The sequence below is a fragment of the Ceratosolen solmsi genome, unplaced genomic scaffold (genome assembly GCF_000503995.2).
Source record: "Ceratosolen solmsi marchali unplaced genomic scaffold, CerSol_1.0 scaffold2, whole genome shotgun sequence".
In the NCBI taxonomy this organism is placed as follows: domain Eukaryota; kingdom Metazoa; phylum Arthropoda; class Insecta; order Hymenoptera; family Agaonidae; genus Ceratosolen; species Ceratosolen solmsi.
The window spans coordinates 3,041,948-3,062,185 of record NW_011948422.1 but is presented as its reverse complement, the minus strand read 5'-3'; the positions used below and the strand labels follow the sequence as shown (position 1 = coordinate 3,062,185).

At 25.2% G+C, this 20,238-nt stretch overlaps 5 protein-coding genes across 5 annotated transcripts; all 5 read left to right on the top strand.

The window, feature by feature from the left end:
• The first annotated feature begins 213 nt into the window (after positions 1–213).
• Positions 214–4,017, top strand: LOC105362008 (chymotrypsin-1-like). Its single transcript, XM_011499334.1, has 4 exons — positions 214–223; positions 1,830–2,152; positions 3,349–3,603; positions 3,865–4,017. Exons 1-4 carry the CDS (start codon positions 214–216, stop codon positions 4,006–4,008), a joined length of 732 nt encoding a protein of 243 aa, XP_011497636.1. The 3' UTR covers positions 4,009–4,017.
• Positions 4,018–5,177: 1,160 nt separating this feature from the next.
• On the top strand, positions 5,178–8,578 carry LOC105361790 (chymotrypsin-2-like). Its single transcript, XM_011499069.1, has 3 exons — positions 5,178–5,531; positions 5,760–6,011; positions 8,385–8,578. The coding sequence occupies exons 1-3, from the start codon at positions 5,403–5,405 to the stop codon at positions 8,526–8,528; spliced, it is 525 nt and encodes a 174-aa protein (XP_011497371.1). The 5' UTR covers positions 5,178–5,402; the 3' UTR covers positions 8,529–8,578.
• Positions 8,579–10,918: 2,340 nt separating this feature from the next.
• LOC105362007 (trypsin-2-like) lies at positions 10,919–12,673 on the top strand. The gene is made up of 3 exons (XM_011499333.1): positions 10,919–10,933; positions 11,903–12,157; positions 12,460–12,673. The coding sequence occupies exons 1-3, from the start codon at positions 10,919–10,921 to the stop codon at positions 12,601–12,603; spliced, it is 414 nt and encodes a 137-aa protein (XP_011497635.1). The 3' UTR covers positions 12,604–12,673.
• A 936-nt stretch (positions 12,674–13,609) lies between these two features.
• On the top strand, positions 13,610–16,265 carry LOC105362006 (chymotrypsin-1-like). Its single transcript, XM_011499332.1, has 5 exons — positions 13,610–13,655; positions 13,989–14,311; positions 14,724–14,972; positions 15,294–15,380; positions 16,245–16,265. The coding sequence occupies exons 1-5, from the start codon at positions 13,610–13,612 to the stop codon at positions 16,263–16,265; spliced, it is 726 nt and encodes a 241-aa protein (XP_011497634.1).
• Positions 16,266–16,872: 607 nt separating this feature from the next.
• On the top strand, positions 16,873–18,691 carry LOC105361789 (trypsin-2-like). The gene is made up of 4 exons (XM_011499068.1): positions 16,873–16,948; positions 17,148–17,467; positions 17,740–17,994; positions 18,298–18,691. Exons 1-4 carry the CDS (start codon positions 16,903–16,905, stop codon positions 18,439–18,441), a joined length of 765 nt encoding a protein of 254 aa, XP_011497370.1. The 5' UTR covers positions 16,873–16,902; the 3' UTR covers positions 18,442–18,691.
• The last annotated feature ends 1,547 nt before the right edge of the window (positions 18,692–20,238 follow it).

Below are 20,238 nucleotides of genomic sequence, written 5' to 3'. Positions count from 1 at the left end.
TATGTGACATTGAGTTCGTAATTTACTTTTACAAATGTATCCTGGGTAATTTGACTGTAGTCGAGAGGATAAGTACTACTGTTCTTGTCTTATTCTACATTACATTTGTCTCTAGGCCAACTTCGCATTATGTCATTTCGTATTTAGCAGTCATAATTGTCGGCTCGCCGTGTACATAATATAATGATAATTATAATCCAATGATAATCAATGATGAATTATGGTAAATTTCATTATAGTAAAGTGACTTATAGTAGCGACTTTAATAATAATAATTTCTTTTCCTTGCGAATTTTACTTTCACTTTAACGTTCTCTTTCCCTTGCAATATTGAAAATGAAAAAATTTGCTTAGCATTATTGTTCAATAAAATGGATTAGTGGTCACAGTTCATTAAATAATAGATAATTGAAATTCTTTTAAATAGACTTGGTTATTGGCTTTTTGGTGACGGACTGGGAAAATCGTAAGGATTTACATTGCTCATACATTCCAAAAGTCCAGTTATTATTGTTAATGTTAAACGCTTATGCTATTGAAATAAATTATTTGTTATTTTATTTTGATAATCAAGTTTTTAGTATTGTAGACGCGAGTTTAACATTCGTAGGAACTTTTCTTACGTATATTTACCGAAGCGAGAACGATTATTAAATCAGAAAATAATACATTTTTTAATTATATATACTCCTATGCGCGTATGCACGTACACGCATATGCTAACCGTTTCGGCAAGTGATATCTTTGATTATAAAATTTTTTAACAAATATATAATAATTCCAGAGTTGTTTCATTTTTATATAATAATACCTTTTCGAGTCTTTGAGCGACAATTTAATAGTTTTTATTTTTTCACATATTCTAGACAATATATTTTGATAGATATTTGCTTTAGATATGTGTGAAAAAATTCTCTATTTATTTAAATTTTTATATTTATGTTGTATTCACGTTGTATATCATGAAAGAAGTAGATTGTTTCAAGTATTATTATAATATTATTTAACCGCGTTGACTAACATAGTTTGTATCAAATTTTGTATATGAAGATTTTTATCGTTGGATTTAATGGAGTTTACAAAAGATTATATATTCTGTACTTTGAGAATTGAATCTTAATCATTTTTCGACTATATTTGCACCTTCGTTTATAATTATAGCATTTACTGTTAAGTATTATTTGTAATTGTTATATTGAAAACAATAGATTTTGTAGGAATTAATTAACTACTACTCAGTAATTTATAATCTATTTCATTACAAGTTATTCAAATTTTATTATTCATTATATATATATTTAAGTATATATATATATATGCATATGCATATACCTACACACACACGCACGCACACATACATTTATATATACACATATGAGTCTGTACACCAATATATACACATGCACACATTCTCTCACACACACATGCTAAGAGTTAGAGAGTGTTGTGTGTGTCCATAGACATTTTTCTTACATTGTAGTCCCTATATAAAGTTTTAGATTTCGCACTCATAATATTAATTACTTTCAAAGGCATCATGGACTTTCGTATCGTAATATGTTTGTGTCTCGCTTTATTAACAGGCAGGTTTAATTAAATTTTTGATGTTAAAAATTTATAACTATTGTTTGTTCATTAATCTTTTATGAATGAATTCAGATGCATATTATAAGGAACAATATAATAACTCAAATAAATCACGTTATTTATAATAATTTAATTGTGATATTAATTGTGATAATTGATATGAAATTCTGATTTGGACCGTCATAAACTTTAGGTATATTACTTTATAACAAATATAAATAATATAATTTTTTTAATTTTAGGAATCTCTGCAAAAAAATCAAGAATTTTTGGGGGATCTAATGCTTTAATAAGTGATTTTCCACATTTGGTGAATATTCGTATTTCTAGCGGTAATGAACTTCTCTGCGGAGGTTCTATTATTAGCCGTTGGAATGTTCTCACTGCAGCTCATTGTTTAAGTATTTCATTACATGTTTTGCCGAGTTTAAGAGTCTATACGGGAACGACAAGCTCAGTTGATGTTTCCGGAAATTGGTTTCGTATAGAACATGTATATTTCCATCCCGAATTTAGGCTTCTCGATGATAATGGCATATACTCACATGATATTGCAGTAATTAAGGTACGTTTAAAAACATCATTGTAAGACTACGTTGGAGAAGGAAAAGCTTCTGTTAAATTTTAATTATTTATTCATCTTTATTCCGTAAATATGATAATAAAGTTTATGTGCAAACAATTTTTCTTCTAATAAACTCAATGATATAAGAACTGTTACAGAATATAATCCTACGTAACTTTAATATTCAAAAATTAAATTGAAATCGTTACTTCAATTTTGTATTCTTAATTTTTCATATTAACACGTATTCTTATTAATTACCAATGCTTTAATTAATTTATATAAAAATCATATTTTAATGGTTATACGTTTTAAGTTCAAAGTTAGTGTTCGGATTACTCATTGTTCAATTTAATGTATTGTAGTTTTATCATTTCCACATAAATAATAAATTTTATAAATGTTTTTCGTCATATATATATAATTTGATTAATTTGTATTCAATACTTATACAAGTGATTAAATACAAATAATAAATTAAGCGGTTCATTGTATAGTTATATCTATATGTAGAAATAAATGTAATGAATCTTTTTAAAATTGCAATTGTACTTAATTCATGAGTTTCTCATCGACTGAAACTTTCATTATAATGTAAAATCAGTACCAAGTTCTGTCAATGAAGATAAAATGCTTGAGCATGAAAAACATAACTAATTTGAAACATAATTGGTAAAAATGTAAAAGAATTCTGCAATTTGCTGCGCATAACTCTCATATCGATCATGATTTATTCATTTTCACATATTGCACGCGAATCTGAATTTACCATAAATTAACTGCGTTAGAATCTCATTTTATCTATGTATATATATATATATATATATATATATATGCTGTTAAGAGAACAAAAAGAAGTTGAATAATATTATGTACAAATTCCACATCAAGATTTCGATTATGATTAAATATTATATTACCACTTAATAAAGGAACGATATTTTATTTGAGTAAATAATACCGCTCTATTGTATAGTATCATAAGGTTTACTTCATTACGATTATTCTTGAATCATCCCTAACTCTGCAATAACTGTAACAACTGACGATTGTACGTACAGTTGCAAATTATCTAATAACATGCAATTTATAGGGGGAAGACTTCAGATGAATTTGATTAATAAAATAATACATTCATATTCCAACAGTAGCCGAACACTGATTTTATACTACATAAATTATGATGATTATTGCAGCTCGATTCAATGATTCAATTCACTCAGTATCAAAATAAAATTCCGCTGCCAACCCGACGTCCTCGTTCGGAAAATTTGGCTGTAATCGCAGGTTGGGGACTCACGGAGAATTCGTACGGATATCTAACTTCTCCACATTTGAAAAAAGGACCTGCGATTATTTTAAACAGTACCGATTGTGCACAGCACGTCCCACTCGATGTACTCAATACTCAATTTTGCACATTCTATTCAATTGGCAAAGGTATTTGCGCTGTGAGTATTTTCATCTTATTGCTATGAGTTATCATAAATTTTTATTAATTAGAATGAATGCACATTGACACTTTTTTTTTTTGTTTTTTTTTGTTTTTTTTTTTATTATGATTTTTATAATCAATAACATTTTAATTCATTTATTGACTAATAAGAATTAAAATTGTGAAAATTAAATGCTCTTATTGTGGTACTATTGTTGGTAAATTACAGAGCAGAAATTAATTTTTTTTTTTTTTTTTTTTTTTTTTTAATTTATAGGGTGACGGCGGTGGCTCGGTTGTCAGCAATGGAGAACTTTATGGTGTTATATCATTTTCCTATGGATGCGCGCAAGGCACACCAGATGTACATACTGCAGTATATTATTATTTGGATTTCATAAGAACACATATGATCGAATAAATTATACAAATGATATTAATATAGAATCAATAGATTAATATTTTGAATATATTAATATTGCCGTTATCATGTTGTAATATGTATTTTGTACGCGTACTTTATGTATGCATAAAATATGATTTGTAAGAAAGAAAAGATATGATTATTACCCATTTGAAAGTACAAATTTTCTTTATTTAAAGCAATCATTAATAGCTAAGTACTGCATACTGCTCGGTAATCTCTCTAAAAAAAAAAAAAAAAAAAAAAATAGCTCAATTTCTAGTAGAAAACATTCAATTCTTTGCAATTATTACGGGTTATTTTTCATGGTGATACGTTTCAGGTTTACCGGACGTGCATACAACTGTTTATAATTATTTAGATGTTATAAGGCACCTTATGCTCGAATAATGCAAACAAGGTTCACGAACGTATATTTAGTTTTTTAAATACCCAATGAATATCATTCGCATATATTATTGAAAATAATACGTTGCTCTCGTGTGATATTTGTATAAAATGTCTGATAATGATTATCGAACGCGTATATCTGATGTGTGTTAGGTTCGGTTTGCTGTTATCATTGATAATAAAACACATTTGTTGATCGTTTCTAGCCATTAAATGTTAAAATCAATTTAAAATAATATTATTTTACATTATCCCATTCATTATTGTGAGACAGATAGAATGTAATAATCAACACATTACACTATCTCACTGAATTTATATTAGTTTTGAGCGATATGATTGATTATGATTCGCCTGTAATGCCAATAATATAAATTATCATCGACTCCAAAAATAAACTTGCTTTTTAGTCCGCAATTAGATTATGAAATTCTTAATAATAATGTAAAAGTATTTCAAGAATAAATATTAAAATCATGAATATTTGATAGGGTTTTTGAAAATTTAGTTCACCTATATAAAGAAATCAAATTGTATTTTCATTGACGTTTTATGAGACATAAAATGGAGTTCCAGATTTTTTGTATTTATTTTTATTTATTATTAAATATTGGTAAGCCTATATAATATATAATTTATAAATACAAGGGTGAACAATAATAGTCTTTAAAAATATATTTATTTATTATTGTTCAATCGTATATTCAATTACTTTACAATGAGTTTATTTTATAATAAGAAACTTTGTTGATACTTATTTATCAGATTGTCCTGTGAACGATTTTTCATTTCCTTTGCGTAACTTTTTAGGTATACATGCATTAAGATCGAGGATAATTGGGGGAGTTTCTGCTAATATACAAGAGTTTCCCTACATCGTATCTTTTCGAAATATCGAGGATAATATTCACTTTTGCGCTGGTTCGATTATTAGTCATTGGAATGTTTTATCGGCAGCCCATTGTTTTATCATTTTCGAAAATGAATTTGATGACTTACGGATGTATAGTGGAACACCCAGTTCGTCAGATACGTCTGGACCAAGTTATACTATTGGATATATTGTCTTCAATACTGAGGAAGAAATAACGGAGCAACTTGCAGATACCCACGATATAGCCCTTATTAAGGTATAACAAATGTTTAGAAATTACTATTCAATGGTAAAATTATAGAGTGATGACATTGAACGTGGAAGCTAATGATTTGAAATTTGAAAATGTTGTTAATTTTGTTAAAATTGCTTTTAGCATTGGGTTATATAATTGTAGTTAAGCCCATAAGCTAAGTTTTCAATCTTTGCAAAATCATTTCTCTGAATATTCATTAGAAATGATAAAGTTTAATATTTTTTTCAGACTAATGAACATATTGAATTCAATCAATTTCAAAATAAAATAAATCTTCCGACGAGAGACCTTTTTCAAGGGAACATTGGTCGTGTTGCTGGATGGGGAGTGACATCTTATCCACATGGCGAAGTTTCTCTATTTCTTCGTCAAGCAGCAGTAAATATTTATGATCATGAATCTTGTTTGCGATTAATTCCAATGCATATGTTGGATTCTCAATTATGTATATTCAATGTAAAGGGCGTCGGAACATGTTCAGTAAGTTTTTATTCATTAATACCTTTATTAATTATTATTTTGTCTTATTAACAATTTATTAATACTATTGTAATGAATTAAATACTAAATTAGTATTCATTTTATTGTTTACATCGATTTTTTTTTTAAAATTATAGTGTTATAAAATGCCTATTTATTTTATAAGTAAATTATTCTTCACTAATGGCATATTACAAATTTCTTTAACAAATTTTCTAGTTCATTTTTAATTATAACCAAGTTTTTAGTGAGGAATATTTATTCTTTTTTTTTACAAAATTATTTAATACTTTATTTTAATACTTCACGGATTGAAAGCACATCGAAATTTATCTTAACCTTATTATTTTATACGTTTATTTATGTCTTTAAGTATTGAATAGCTGTGATATAATTAGATAAATATTATCTCAAATATTCTTATCTTTTTTTTTAAGTCTTGTCTTATAATAGCGAGGCATTGTGGTAATTAAAATATTAATTATTTCTGTTAGGTTTGTAATCTTTTATTAGTATTATTACAAAATCGGAATTATTAAAATTATGTATGTAATTTAGCGGAATATGTATGCTGAGTAATAATTTTTAAGCGATATTTATATAAATTTATATAATTTCTCAAATATTTTAATTTTTATAGATACCTATAGTATTTCCAAAAAATTCTAAAGCTTTATAGATTAACAATTCGTAAATTATATTAGAATTTATTATATTATATTTTTGTATTTACAATGCAAATTTACAGATAACCATATTTTATTTTCTTTATTTAATTGGCTTTGCACCTGTTATACTTTTACTGGTGGTGAAAGTATATAATGTGCTTAATTTTCTTATCGTGGTGCTTTTTTTTAATTACTTAATACTGTAATATATATATATATATATATATATATATATATACATTTCTATTTGATTTGATAAAAATGATAATTAAAAAAATTCTTATATTATTGTTTTTAATAATATAATTAACTCGATTATACATCATTATATTATACGAATATACATCAATTCATTATACTTTAACTAATAATAATTCAATCAATTTTAATCTTCATTTTTCTGTGTAGATATTCAATTATCAGATTGCAATTATCCTTCATAAAAATTGTTTGCGTGTATGTAAGTTTAGCTATTGTTTTAAAACATAAAATGTAAGAAACATTTTTTATAAAAATGGAAACTAAAGAGCGTCATAAAATAAACTCTTTTCAAATTTGTATGTATGATTATTATCTATTTTAATTGTTATATATCTTCAATACAATTATATGTATAATGAATTTTTGCTATTTTTAAATTTATATATTTCCACGGAATGTTCCAACTTTTAATATAATTGAGGATTTACAAGTAATAATAAGTTGAATGGTTTTGATAATTTAATTTAAGCTAAATTTGATATATTACTATCCAATAATAGTACTCATATTACTAAGTATTTCTATTAAAAATACTTTTTTAAAAATATTTTGATAGATTTTGTTACATGTCAATTATTTTAATTTTTGGTAGACAGTATTCATTGTGTTATTATCTTTAAAAAATGTTCTTTCTCTCATCTATATTAGTGAAAACAAGCAGGCATAACATATGAATTATATTACTTAGATACGTTACTATAATTAAGAACAATTGTTGTTATTCGTTTTATGTTACTTTTACAAAATTATATTTACAATACTTAATTACGTTATTTTTTTTTTTTCAATTCACAGTATTGTTATTTCTTTAGCTTAATTTAGCAGTATTATTATACCATTATTGATCATTATACCATTTATTGATTGGCAATTCTAATTATATATTTAAAACCGGTTCCCTTTGTTAAATGTTTAACAAATTTTTATAATTTTTTTATTTTTTTTAAATACGATTTTATTCAGAAAGAATTTTTTTTTCCCATAATTATTACTGACGATACTACATTCTTCTATATATAGATATATATATTCTTATGAACATATTTATATATTTGCACTTAAGCATATAATAGTATATATATATATATATATATATATATATATATATGTAATACTAACTATTAATTTTTCTAAACGATGATTCAAATAAATTGGATTATTAATTTTATTTATAATAGTCCTAAAACATATATACGAATCCAATAATTTAACCGTTTGTATTAACAGTCTACATCAAGTATTATTTTTGAATTTTATATTATGTAATTATGTATTCATTAATTCATAGGAAATTTTGGATAAGAATTAATATACAGAGCAAACTATCGACAAAAAAATGCAAAATGGTTTTTCTTACATCAGATTTTGTATATAACGACGGCAACATATTTTCTCTCTTAAGCGTAATAATGGCGGATTATAAATAAATTTTTTTATTTTCCAGGGTGATAGTGGTGGACCATTGGTTAGTAACGATGAATTATTTGGTATCGTTTCATACAGTTTTCAATGTGCCACCGGTGTACCTGACATATTGACCAAGGTTTACTCATACCTAGATTTCATAAGAGCTCACTTGCTAGATTAATACTGGACATTAATCTAATTTTTAAATAGAAGTATAAAGTATTTCTATCGTTTTATTATAATTATCGAAAATTAATTAATAAATATTATATATTTATTTTTAATATTGCAAATGTTACTATTTAAATCATTTTAATGATTATACATGTATTAAAAAAATGCGTTTATAAAATTACACGAATTGTTATTGAAATGTCTTTTTAATATCATTTCGTATGCTTTGATTAGCTATACCAATTTGGTAATCGAATACTGATCTGGATCAACTATTATATTTTATCGAGGGTAAAACAACTTGATGTATTATCTACTATTTTCAACGAATTTTTTCTTCATTTTCTTTGGGATTTATCTGAAAATGATTTTTGAATTTTTGTGTTTTGGAATGCGTTTTCGGTTGTGTTGAAATAATTTTGTAGTATTTGTGTTCAGTTAATGCAATCTTTACGGGTGAAGTGAATAATATGGAACCTCTGTTAAGAAATCGTTGCATAATTACAGATGACTTCCAGGGAATATGTAAGAGATACAAATATTTTTCTGCTGTAATAGCTTCGATCGAGCCATTTAAACCATAACAGAATGTTCTTAATTGTTACGAAACTGCAAGCACTGAAGTGAAATAAATTTTGCGATTTTTTTAATCGAGAAAATTTTCATTGGTTTCTAATAACTCATTACTATGACATCTGAACTTATCCTTATAACATCTTAAATAATATTCTACTTTTCACACTAACAACATTTACAAATCAATGGATTCAATACCATAATCGAATCATGTGGTTATGTATCATTGCATTTAATACATTTTGGAGATTTTCGTAATTCTTTTTACAAATTATAGAACATTTAATATCTAAAATCAAATATATGTTCATACTTACATTGTAGTAACATCCGACCTCTAAAATGAGATAACACGATGAAATCAGAATTACTTTTCTTTAATTAATTAATGTATTTTGATGAATATAATTCGAGCAATATAATTTTTAAAGTAGTGTCGGAAATAGAAAATACATATATTGTATGGGATGATGTGGGAGAATATTCAAATTAGGTTAATCATATTAATAAATTAATCAACAATACATTCATAGATAAAAGAAATTTCGATGTATAATATGCGAATTTTACTTTCACTTTAACGTTCTCTTTCCCTTGCAATATTGAAAATGAAAAAATTTGCTTAGCATTATTGTTCAATAAAATGGATTAGTGGTCACAGTTCATTAAATAATAGATAATTGAAATTCTTTTAAATAGACTTGGTTATTGGCTTTTTGGTGACGGACTGGGAAAATCGTAAGGATTTACATTGCTCATACATTCCAAAAGTCCAGTTATTATTGTTAATGTTAAACGCTTATGCTATTGAAATAAATTGCTATCTATGTGCTTGTTATTTGTTATTTTATTTTGATAATCAAGTTTTTAGTATTGTAGACGCGAGTTTAACATTCGTAGGAACTTTTCTTACGTATATTTACCGAAGCGAGAACGATTATTAAATCAGAAAATAATAAATTTTTTGATATTACATGCATGAACGCACTCATATATGCTGAGGCCTTCGGCAACTCATATCTTTGATTAAAAAGTTTTTTATCAAATATATAATTCCGGAGTTGTTTCATTTTTATATAATAATACCTTTTCGAATATTTGAGCGTCAACTTAATAATTTTTATTTTTTCACATCTTTTAGACAATATATTTTTATAGATATTTACGATATGACTAAACTTTGTCAATAGCATTATTTCTTTCTAAATAACTATACTTTGATAATTATATGTTAATCATTCTTTGATTATATTTTGACCTTCATGTATTATAGCATTTTCAGAAAATCATTAGTTTTATTTATATTGACAATAAGAGACTTGAAGGTATTATCATTTCATTGTTTTTACGTTAACCGCTGAGTACATATGCATCGCTTTAATGATAAATTTCAAATAGTTATATAAATATAAATATGTACTACTTTTGATTATAATTTCTTAAGTCTCTGAGTTTCAATATTATTGGATATAGGTATAAATGAATTTATAATTTTCATTAATATTGTCTTTATATATTCGTAGATCAAGAAATTATAAATATTAGACGATATTCAAATTATATTATATGTTTATGCATATAGGCATCCACACACATACACACGAACGCGCGCATATATGTATGTATATATAATGACAATTTGACAAAGAGTATAAGCCTATAAATATAAATATATATATATGTATTGTGTGTGTGCGTGCGTGCGTGCGTGCGTGCGTGCGTGCGTGCGTGCGTGCGTGTGTGTGTGTGTGTGTGTGTAACTATACAATAGCTATATAAAGCATTTAATTTAGGATATACCAGATTGAATATAAAGGAATAATGGATCTTCGCTTTGTAATTTGTTTGTGTTTCGCTTTCTTCTCCGGTAAGTTTAATTAAATTATTGAATTCATGGCCATATAAATAATTATAAGTATACGTTTATTATGCTTTCGTGAATGAATTCAGATGCATATTATAAGGAACAATATAATATTTCAAATAATGCTCGTTACTTATAATAATTTAAATGTGATATTAATTGTAATCACTGTAATAAAGATGCAAAATTCGTATTGCAATTGAAATAATCTCCGAGTATATTAATTTACAATTGTATATAATATATTCTGTATTTTTAGGTGTTTTTGCGAAAGAATCGAGGATCTATGGCGGACAACGTGCGGTAATAGCTGATTTTCCGCATTTGGTGAACATTCGAACTTATCGTATGAATGAACTTCTCTGTGGAGGTTCTATTATTAGCCGTTGGAATATTCTCACTGCAGCGCATTGCTTAACTCCTATACTAAATCATCCTGCGCATATCAGAATTTACTCTGGATCAACCTGCTTACTAGATGCTAATGGGCAATGTTCTCGAGTTACAAATATACATATTCATCCTGAATGTAACCTTAATAATCCTGGTAGCTTACATTTAAATGATATTGCATTGATTAAGGTATATATATTTGTAGTTATTAGTTTTTTTTTTCTATGATTAGGTGATATGATAATATAAAGAATCTGAAAGAAACTTGCGAAAATATTCATACTTTAAAAATAAATTAAGAATGTTATTTGAATTTTATATTTGTCGTATCCCGAGCAATTAATTATTAGATTAATTATTTTTTCAAACAATTTTGAATTAAATGAACAAAATTCAATTATTATTTTTATTAGAATTGGCTGTTAATATAGAGTTTACTGCTTGAATTTTGTTTGTTATAACGAATTCTATTTGATATGCATTAATACTGGTAATAGTTAATAATAACAAACTTTATTCACTAAGATTTTAATGTTCAATTATTACAGCTCAAAACAACGATCAAATATAATGATTTTCAAAGTAGAATTGCCTTACCAACTCAACCACCAAATAGCGGTGTTTTCGGTACAATCGCTGGTTGGGGAAAAACGGAGGAAGGTTATGGCACAACAAATTCACATTATTTAAAACAATCGTCTGTGGTTATTTTAAATAGTACTGATTGTGCGTCGCGCGTTCCACTCCCAATGGCAAGCACTCAATTTTGCACATTCCATTCAGTTGGAACTGGCATTTGCTCTGTGAGTATATTCAATTTATTATTAATTCTACGTATGTATTCATAAATATTTATTATTAAATTATGATTAATTACTATGAATGCACATTGATGTTTATTCGTGATAATCTCTAAAATTTTAATTATAATGCGCAAACTCCTTTAAATGTGGACAAGCTGACATTCTTGCAATAATAAATCTTGTAATAAGAATTAAAATTGTCAAAATTAAATATTATTATTGCGCTATACATGATAAGCATTATAATATTTGTTAACAATTTACAGAGTACAAAAAGATTTATTTTTTTTTTTAATTTATAGGGTGACGATGGTGGCTCGGTTGTCAGCAATGGAGAACTTTATGGTGTTATATCATTTTCCTATGGATGCGCGCAAGGCATACCAGATGTGCATACTGCAGTATATTATTATTTAGATTTCATAAGATTGTACATGCTCGTATAATTTATATAGTATGTATTAATATTGTCGTTATCATTGTAATATGAATTTTGTACGCGCACGTTACTTATGTATACAATATGATTTTTAAGAAAAAAAAAATGATTATTGCATATTTTGAAGAACGAAGTTTCTAGTTTGTTTATTTAAAGCAATTATTAAGAGATTAGCAGCACCGTGTAATGCCTTAAAACTAGGCGAATATCACGAACGTTATAATAAACAATCAATTATTTACTATACCTAAGTAAGGATTTTTAAGTGTGTTCCTTATTTAAACTTTTAATTTTATTACCTTTGTACAATTAATTCTTTTAAGTTATTTATCTTAGATACGCTTAACATTGTTTAAGCGTATAAACTGTTTATTCAACGTTTAATTTATATATATATATATTCTATTAAATTAAAGAGACCATTGTTACCAGTAGGTGATTTACAAATGATAAGTTACTACAGTTTAATATAAATATCATATATTCGCACTGCAAAGCATAATTTGTATTATATTTATTCTATATTAATAATCTATGTCGTTTGCTTTGTTAGACTTGATGAAAGATTATTTTTCTAGATTTGTTAATGTAATTATAATCATTTTTCGGCTATATTTGCACCTTCAATTATGATTATAGAATATTCTAAAAAGTATTATTAGTAATATTTATATTGACGATAACAGGTTATGCAGGAATTATCATTATGTCGTAAATATTAATTATTTTGAAGTCTCATATGTTCAGTAACTTCACTTCATAAAAAGTTGTTTAAATTATTATATATATATATATATATATATATATATATATAATTTATTACTATATATGAATGCACGAATGTATGCATGCATGTATGTATACATGTACGGATGTGTGGATCTATATATATATATATATATGCGCTTGTGTATGTGTGCATGAGCGTAATTTTGCATTTGATTATTAGATGAATCTACCTATATAAACCTTTAGATTTCGCATACATAATATTAATTACTTTCAAAGGCATCATGGACTTTCGTATCGTAATATGTTTGTGTTTCAGTTTATTCACAGGCAAGTTTAATTAAGTTTTTGACGTTGAAAATTTATAAATATATTTATATTCTTTAAACTTTTGTTATTTAATTTAGATTCTTGTTACGAAGAACAGTATCATCTATAAAGCAATGCGTATTCATTATAATACTTATATAAATGATAATTGTATTAATAAATTAGATTATCTGTTAAAGAAGAATGTAATAATTAATAAAATATAAATTTATCATAATAGTTTTTAATGTTATATGCGGTGTGATAAAAAGTCCGATATCTCTGTTTTGATTGTTATAATGTCATCAATTATGAATTTAGAAAGTTTTTTTAAATGAATATTCTTTCTTTTAGATGTTTTCAGTAAAGAATCAAGAATTTACGGGGGGAATCCAGCGGCGATACATGAATTTCCGCATTTGGTATCTATTCGAACCGATTACTCTAATCAACATCTTTGCGGAGGTTCTATTATTAGCCAAAGGAATATTCTCACTGCTGCGCATTGTTTAAGGGATGTACTTAGATATTTGGAAGGCGTGAAAGTTTATACGGGAACGGCAACCGTAAATGATATTTATGGAAATGCTGTTCGAATACAAGATGTACATTTACATCCTCATTGTGACATTATGAATCCGGATTCTACATTCTATCATGATATTGCAATGATTAAGGTATACTTGTGGATATTAGTTTTTCATTTAAAATTGGTTATTTTTTATTCCTATGATAAGATGAATAATATAAAGAATCTGAAAGAAAGTTCTGTGTATATTCATACTTTAAAAATAAAGTAAAAATGTTATTTGAATTTTATATTTTTTGTGTTCAGAGGGACTAATTATTGGATTAATTATTTTTTCAAACAATTTTGAATTCACACGCGCACACGTACGCGCGCACACACACACGCACATACGCACGCAAAATGGAAATTATTACATTCATTAGAATTGGCTATTGATAGAAAGTTTACTGCTTAAATTTTGTTTATTATAACGAATGCTATTTGATGTCCATTAATATTTATAATAGTTAATAATAACAAACTTTATTTACTAAGATTTTAATGTTCGATTATTACAGCTGAGTACAAAGATAGAGTTTAATAACCTTCAAAATAAAATTGCTTTACCAACTCGAGCTCCAAAAACCGGTGATTTTGCTACAATCGCTGGTTGGGGAAAAACGGAGTATGACCTAATTAATTCACCAATTTTAATGCAATCGCCTGTGGTTATTTTAAATAATACTGATTGTGCATCGCGCGTTCCACTCCCAATGGGTGACACTCAATTTTGTACATACTATTCTGCTGGAATAGGTATTTGCTCTGTGAGTATTTTGAAATTATTATTAATGCTTATGTTTATATTAATATTTATGTATGTTTTCATAAACATGTATTATTAAATTATGGGTTATTAATATGAAAGCACATTGATGTTTATTCGTGATAATCTCTAAAATTTTAATTATAATGCGCAAACTCCTTTAAATGTGGACAAGCTGACATTCTTGAAATAATAAATCTTGTAATAAGAATTAAAATTGTCAAAATTAAATATTATTATTGCGCTATACATGATAAGCATTATAATATTTGTTAACAATTTACAGAGTACAAAAAGATTTATTTTTTTTTTTAATTTATAGGGTGACGATGGTGGCTCGGTTGTCAGCAATGGAGAGCTTTATGGTGTTATATCATTTTCCCATGGATGCGCGCAAGGCATACCAGATGTACATACTGCCGTTTATTATTATTTGAATTTCATAAGAATATTCATTATCGAATAATGTATATAGAATATACTAATATTGTCGTCATCATTGTAACGCGTATACGTAACGTACGTATACAATATGTTTGTAAGAAAGAAATGATATGATTATTACCTATTTGAAAGTATGAAGTTTTTTTTATTTTACAAAAGTATTTAGGTATTAGTTAATGCAAATATCGTTGATTTAAACGAACGTTATTGTTTTTTTTTTTTTTTTTTAATAGTAAATTATCATTGCATACTGCGTACTGCATTTCCCTGCTGGTCTTTATTAGATTATGCTTTGGTCAAGGTAAACTTAATAATTTTCTCAAATTGAATTTTAATTTTTCATATTTCTTGTTTATAAAACACATAATATTTTTATACATATAAGCTAAAGTGCAATTTTACCTTAATTTTATATTCCGAGCTTCATAATCTTACTGATGTTCTTGAGAAATTTCATATTTTTTAAACGAATATATTTACAATTTATTTGTAATTGTATTTCGAGTGAATTTCTTATTTAATTTTTTACAATTATTATTTTTTGACGTATTTGTCTGAATATCTTATATTTTTTATTATTTTCATATGAGTTGTGGTTGGTAAGTAGAAATTTTAATTTCTATATTTTATGTTATGCTTTTTAAAATAAGAATTATATCATTTAAATGAGGTTTTTCATTTGCTAAACTTACTGGTTATTATTATATAAAATCTGTACTAAGTTTTTTTTCTAAGTAGAGATGAATAATTTTCAGTCAATTATGAATATATTCTCCTGTAATTCTAATATTTTTCCCTTATTGATATAAATGCTTTCTTAACATTATAGTCACAAATTGAAAATTTCTAGTATTTGTTACATTCGCTTTTGTCGTGTTACGTAAAATATAAAAATATCGGAAAAATAATGTAAAATAGTTAATATATTATCATATTTAAATCATTTTCATGTCTATTTTATGCTGTATTAAAATAAATAAAAGGTGAATATTTTAAATTAAGTGAATTTATTCAGTCATTTATTCAGTACATTAGCTTACTTATTATTTTTTTTTTCACTAGAAATTTTTTTATTGAATATATTATATTATTCAGAATATTTATTTAATTATATTTACTCTTCGACTGCTGAGTAAGTATTGCATTACTCGTAATTCACTTTAGAATAATATATTTTATATTGATACGGATTTTAAATATGAAAATATGATATTGATTATGATTGTTTTAATTTTGTTATCTTCAATTCTTATTAATGACATGAATTGTAAAAATTTTTTTTTGTTCGAATTTCAATTCATATTTATTTTATGTATTTAATTTATTAGACATTATTAAAATTATATTATAGAATATAACTTATTTTATCAATTACCTATATATAAAGTAGTAAACTATCGAAAATTATCATTAGCAATTAGTTTAATTATAATATTTCGAGTAATTTTTCCAATAATTATTTTGGTATCCTTTGTTATTGTCAAATCATGAATATTCGATTAGTAATATGTTTCTGTCTTCTTTTAATCATCGGTAAGATAAATTAGTAATGTTAACCTGCTTTATATATATTATTGAAATTTCATATTGATTTTTACATAATATTTTGCATAATAATAATACATCATAATAATGGTGCATGTGGTATAAGTTTTTATTGATTAGAAGAAATTTTATTTTCAATTGAATCCATGCGCTACACTAAATTTGTGAATGGGCATTACATTTGTAGGTGCATTTGCCAAAAAGTCAAGGGTTTTTGGGGGACCGCTAGCATCGATAAGTGATTTTCCGCATTTGGTTTCTATCCGAATTATTAGTACGAATGAACTCCTTTGCGGAGGTTCTATTATTAGCCGTTGGAATATTCTCACTGCAGCGCATTGTTTCCTTGGACTTAATAATACATACAATGACGTAAAGATTGTTTCCGGAGCAGGAACTTTACTTAATATTTATTCAGATGTGCATGATATAGATTATATAATTGCTCATCCACAATTTCGCTATAATATACATAGGTTACTCATACACGATGTTGCAATTGTTAAGGTATGTTTACAAATACTAGTTTAACAAAACTTATTCAAAAGTTACGTTTTGTAATTATCAAGTTTCTTTAATTTAAAAATTTTTCCTTTTTGTAAAATTTTTTCCTTATTGCATATATATATATATATATATATATATATATATATATATATATATATATATTTATATTTATAATTTTATAATTGATAATTACAGATAATAAATTATTTTTATAAAACTGTAATAAAGTAGTTTGAGTCTAAATCAATTATGAGATATTTTCATTTTTATAGCTGCGAAGGCCGATATATATGAATGAATTACAATCAATTATTCCATTAGCATCCCGACCAGCTCGTACGGAAAATGTAGCTTTAATCGCTGGTTGGGGGACGACTCCGGATACAGAAGGCCAACTTAATTTTACTCTTTTGAGAATGACTACTGGGATTATTGTAGATAATATTCAATGCGCAGCTTATTTTCCAGTTTCATTACAAAATTATCAGTTCTGTACACTCAATCCTGCTGACGTAGTTATTTGTGCTGTAGGTTTCGTAAAATTATCAATATTCTTTGATTATTATGAATTCATATCAACTTGATTAGTATCATTGACAAATATATTTAATTTTTATATTCTAATATTATATATTTATACTGTATTTATCTTATCTTATCTAATGGACATTTGATGAAGTCTTAATTTCTGTAGTTGATATTAAAAGTATAAAATATGATTTTCTACGAATTAAGATTAAAAATTCTATGTTTTTGTTAGATGATGAATATTATATTTTTGTAAATGTATTGATGTTTCAGATGTAATTTTTTTTTTTTTAATTTTATAGGGTGACTCTGGTAACTCAGTTACTATTGATGGAGAACTTTATGGAATTGTCTCATATACCCTTCGGGGAGCTCGTAATGCACCAGTTGTACATAGTCAAGTGTATTATTATTTAGATTTTATAAGACGTAACATGATCGAATAATTCATATAGTATAATCGAATGTATTATATTATTGTTATTAATTGTATAAATCGATTTAATTTAACAGACACTTATATCGTAATTTAAAAAATTAATGTGACTTTCGAGCAAAGTGCTTCTCTCCTTTCGATTATGGTTAACAATTAAGTTGAATATAAATTTATGACGAATCATAATATGTGAGATTGTTTCAATAAATGAGATGTCATACGAATATTGTAATACCTAATCGCATACAAATTGTCAGAGTTTTCTTCCTAATTGATTTTTCAAATAAATTTTTTAGGCATATATATATATATATTAAAAAATATTCATATAGTAAAATTGATACATTGCGTATTGTAACTTTATAACTACGATTAAATGCTTAAATTTTTTCTGACAAAATATTTATTTTACGTTATTATTAAATATATTTAATATTATACTGATTATGTATTTTAAATAGACTATTTGGTTAATGTTAAAATCTTTGAAATGAAGCTTACATAAGATATTTTACTTATAAAAACGCAAAATTAAAGTTTTAAAATTAAAATTATTAGAAAATTAGGTCAACTTAAGAGAATTAATAGTTTAATAAAATGATCTATTATTTTTATTGTTGAAATAAAAATATAATATTTATATATTACAAATCGTACGTATTTAATTGGTGAAAAATCAACTTTTCTCTTAGAAAAAAATATTTTCTATTATTCTATTAAAAATAATGAACTTCGTTATAATTTAGTACATGCAACGGATTTCCTATTTATTTCGATCTGCTTATGGGCAAATAATTTATCAATTTTTATGTTTTAATTATCGAAAAATAAACATTTTTTTGCATGATAAAGTTTTCGTTAAAGAGAAATAATTGTATTTATCTGTTAGTATATGATTGAATAGATTTTATTTATCTGTTTAGAATCTACATATAAAAATGAATTATTAAATATTTCTTAAAAAAAAAATTGATATATATATATATATATATATTATATATTAATTTAAATTCTGAAAAATGTAATTATCATTATTGCCGAATAATTTATTGGAATATAAAGGTTTTATAGATATTCGATATTACGTAAGTATATTCGAAGCATAGGTAATAGAAGGGACAAGTGCATGTTAAAATGAAAGTAATAAATCATTTAATCAATAAATAATATTCATTGGATAATATAACTAATATTAAAAACACTATTTTTGTTTTTTATACTTTAATGCTTTTTAAATTGAGAAATTAAACGCCTTTTGGAGCACATTTGTAGGTGAAATGGGATTCGGCTAGTATATTTCGGATTAATAGTCTCTGAATATTATGTAATTGAATAGAATTTACCTCATAGAATATTAGATTTTGTTTTATAAATGTACGATTAGTGGTGGTTATTCATATTTAGGCACCTGTTCAAATTCACAAAAGTTTGTTTGTTTGTTTGTGAAGTAACCCCTGCCTCTTTATATGAGCAATAGTTGAATATTTTTAATATCCATGAAAAATTATTAAATGATCATGATATTAAATCATATACAATGTTCATTAAAAAAAATTTTTTTTAAAAATTATTATATTCAGTATTAAGTACATTCTCCAGCTTACAAAGTTAACTTGTATTTAATACGATTTAATGTTATGAAGGTAAAATTTGTTTAATTATTGAAATGCATTAATCGCTCATGCTTATGTTTATTCTATGATGTTGTATATATTTATTATAAGAATTTTGTTTGGAATTGAAGTAATATTTATTTGAGAAATGTTTTCTCATATTTTAAAACTAATATTAACTTACAAGACAATGA

Coding starts and splice junctions, on each gene's coding strand:
- LOC105362008 (XM_011499334.1), top strand. Junction 2,153..3,348: donor ATGATATTGCAGTAATTAAG/GTACGTTTAAAA, acceptor TGATTATTGCAG/CTCGATTCAATGATTCAATT. Junction 3,604..3,864: donor TTGGCAAAGGTATTTGCGCT/GTGAGTATTTTC, acceptor TTTAATTTATAG/GGTGACGGCGGTGGCTCGGT.
- LOC105361790 (XM_011499069.1), top strand. CDS start 5,403: ATGTATAGTGGAACACCCAGTTCGTCAGATACGTCTGGACCAAGTTAT. Junction 5,532..5,759: donor ACGATATAGCCCTTATTAAG/GTATAACAAATG, acceptor TATTTTTTTCAG/ACTAATGAACATATTGAATT. Junction 6,012..8,384: donor AGGGCGTCGGAACATGTTCA/GTAAGTTTTTAT, acceptor TTTATTTTCCAG/GGTGATAGTGGTGGACCATT.
- LOC105362007 (XM_011499333.1), top strand. Junction 12,158..12,459: donor TTGGAACTGGCATTTGCTCT/GTGAGTATATTC, acceptor TTTAATTTATAG/GGTGACGATGGTGGCTCGGT.
- LOC105362006 (XM_011499332.1), top strand. CDS start 13,610: ATGGACTTTCGTATCGTAATATGTTTGTGTTTCAGTTTATTCACAG. Junction 13,656..13,988: donor GTGTTTCAGTTTATTCACAG/GCAAGTTTAATT, acceptor TCTTTCTTTTAG/ATGTTTTCAGTAAAGAATCA. Junction 14,973..15,293: donor CTGGAATAGGTATTTGCTCT/GTGAGTATTTTG, acceptor TTTAATTTATAG/GGTGACGATGGTGGCTCGGT.
- LOC105361789 (XM_011499068.1), top strand. CDS start 16,903: ATGAATATTCGATTAGTAATATGTTTCTGTCTTCTTTTAATCATCG. Junction 16,949..17,147: donor CTGTCTTCTTTTAATCATCG/GTAAGATAAATT, acceptor TTACATTTGTAG/GTGCATTTGCCAAAAAGTCA. Junction 17,468..17,739: donor ACGATGTTGCAATTGTTAAG/GTATGTTTACAA, acceptor TCATTTTTATAG/CTGCGAAGGCCGATATATAT.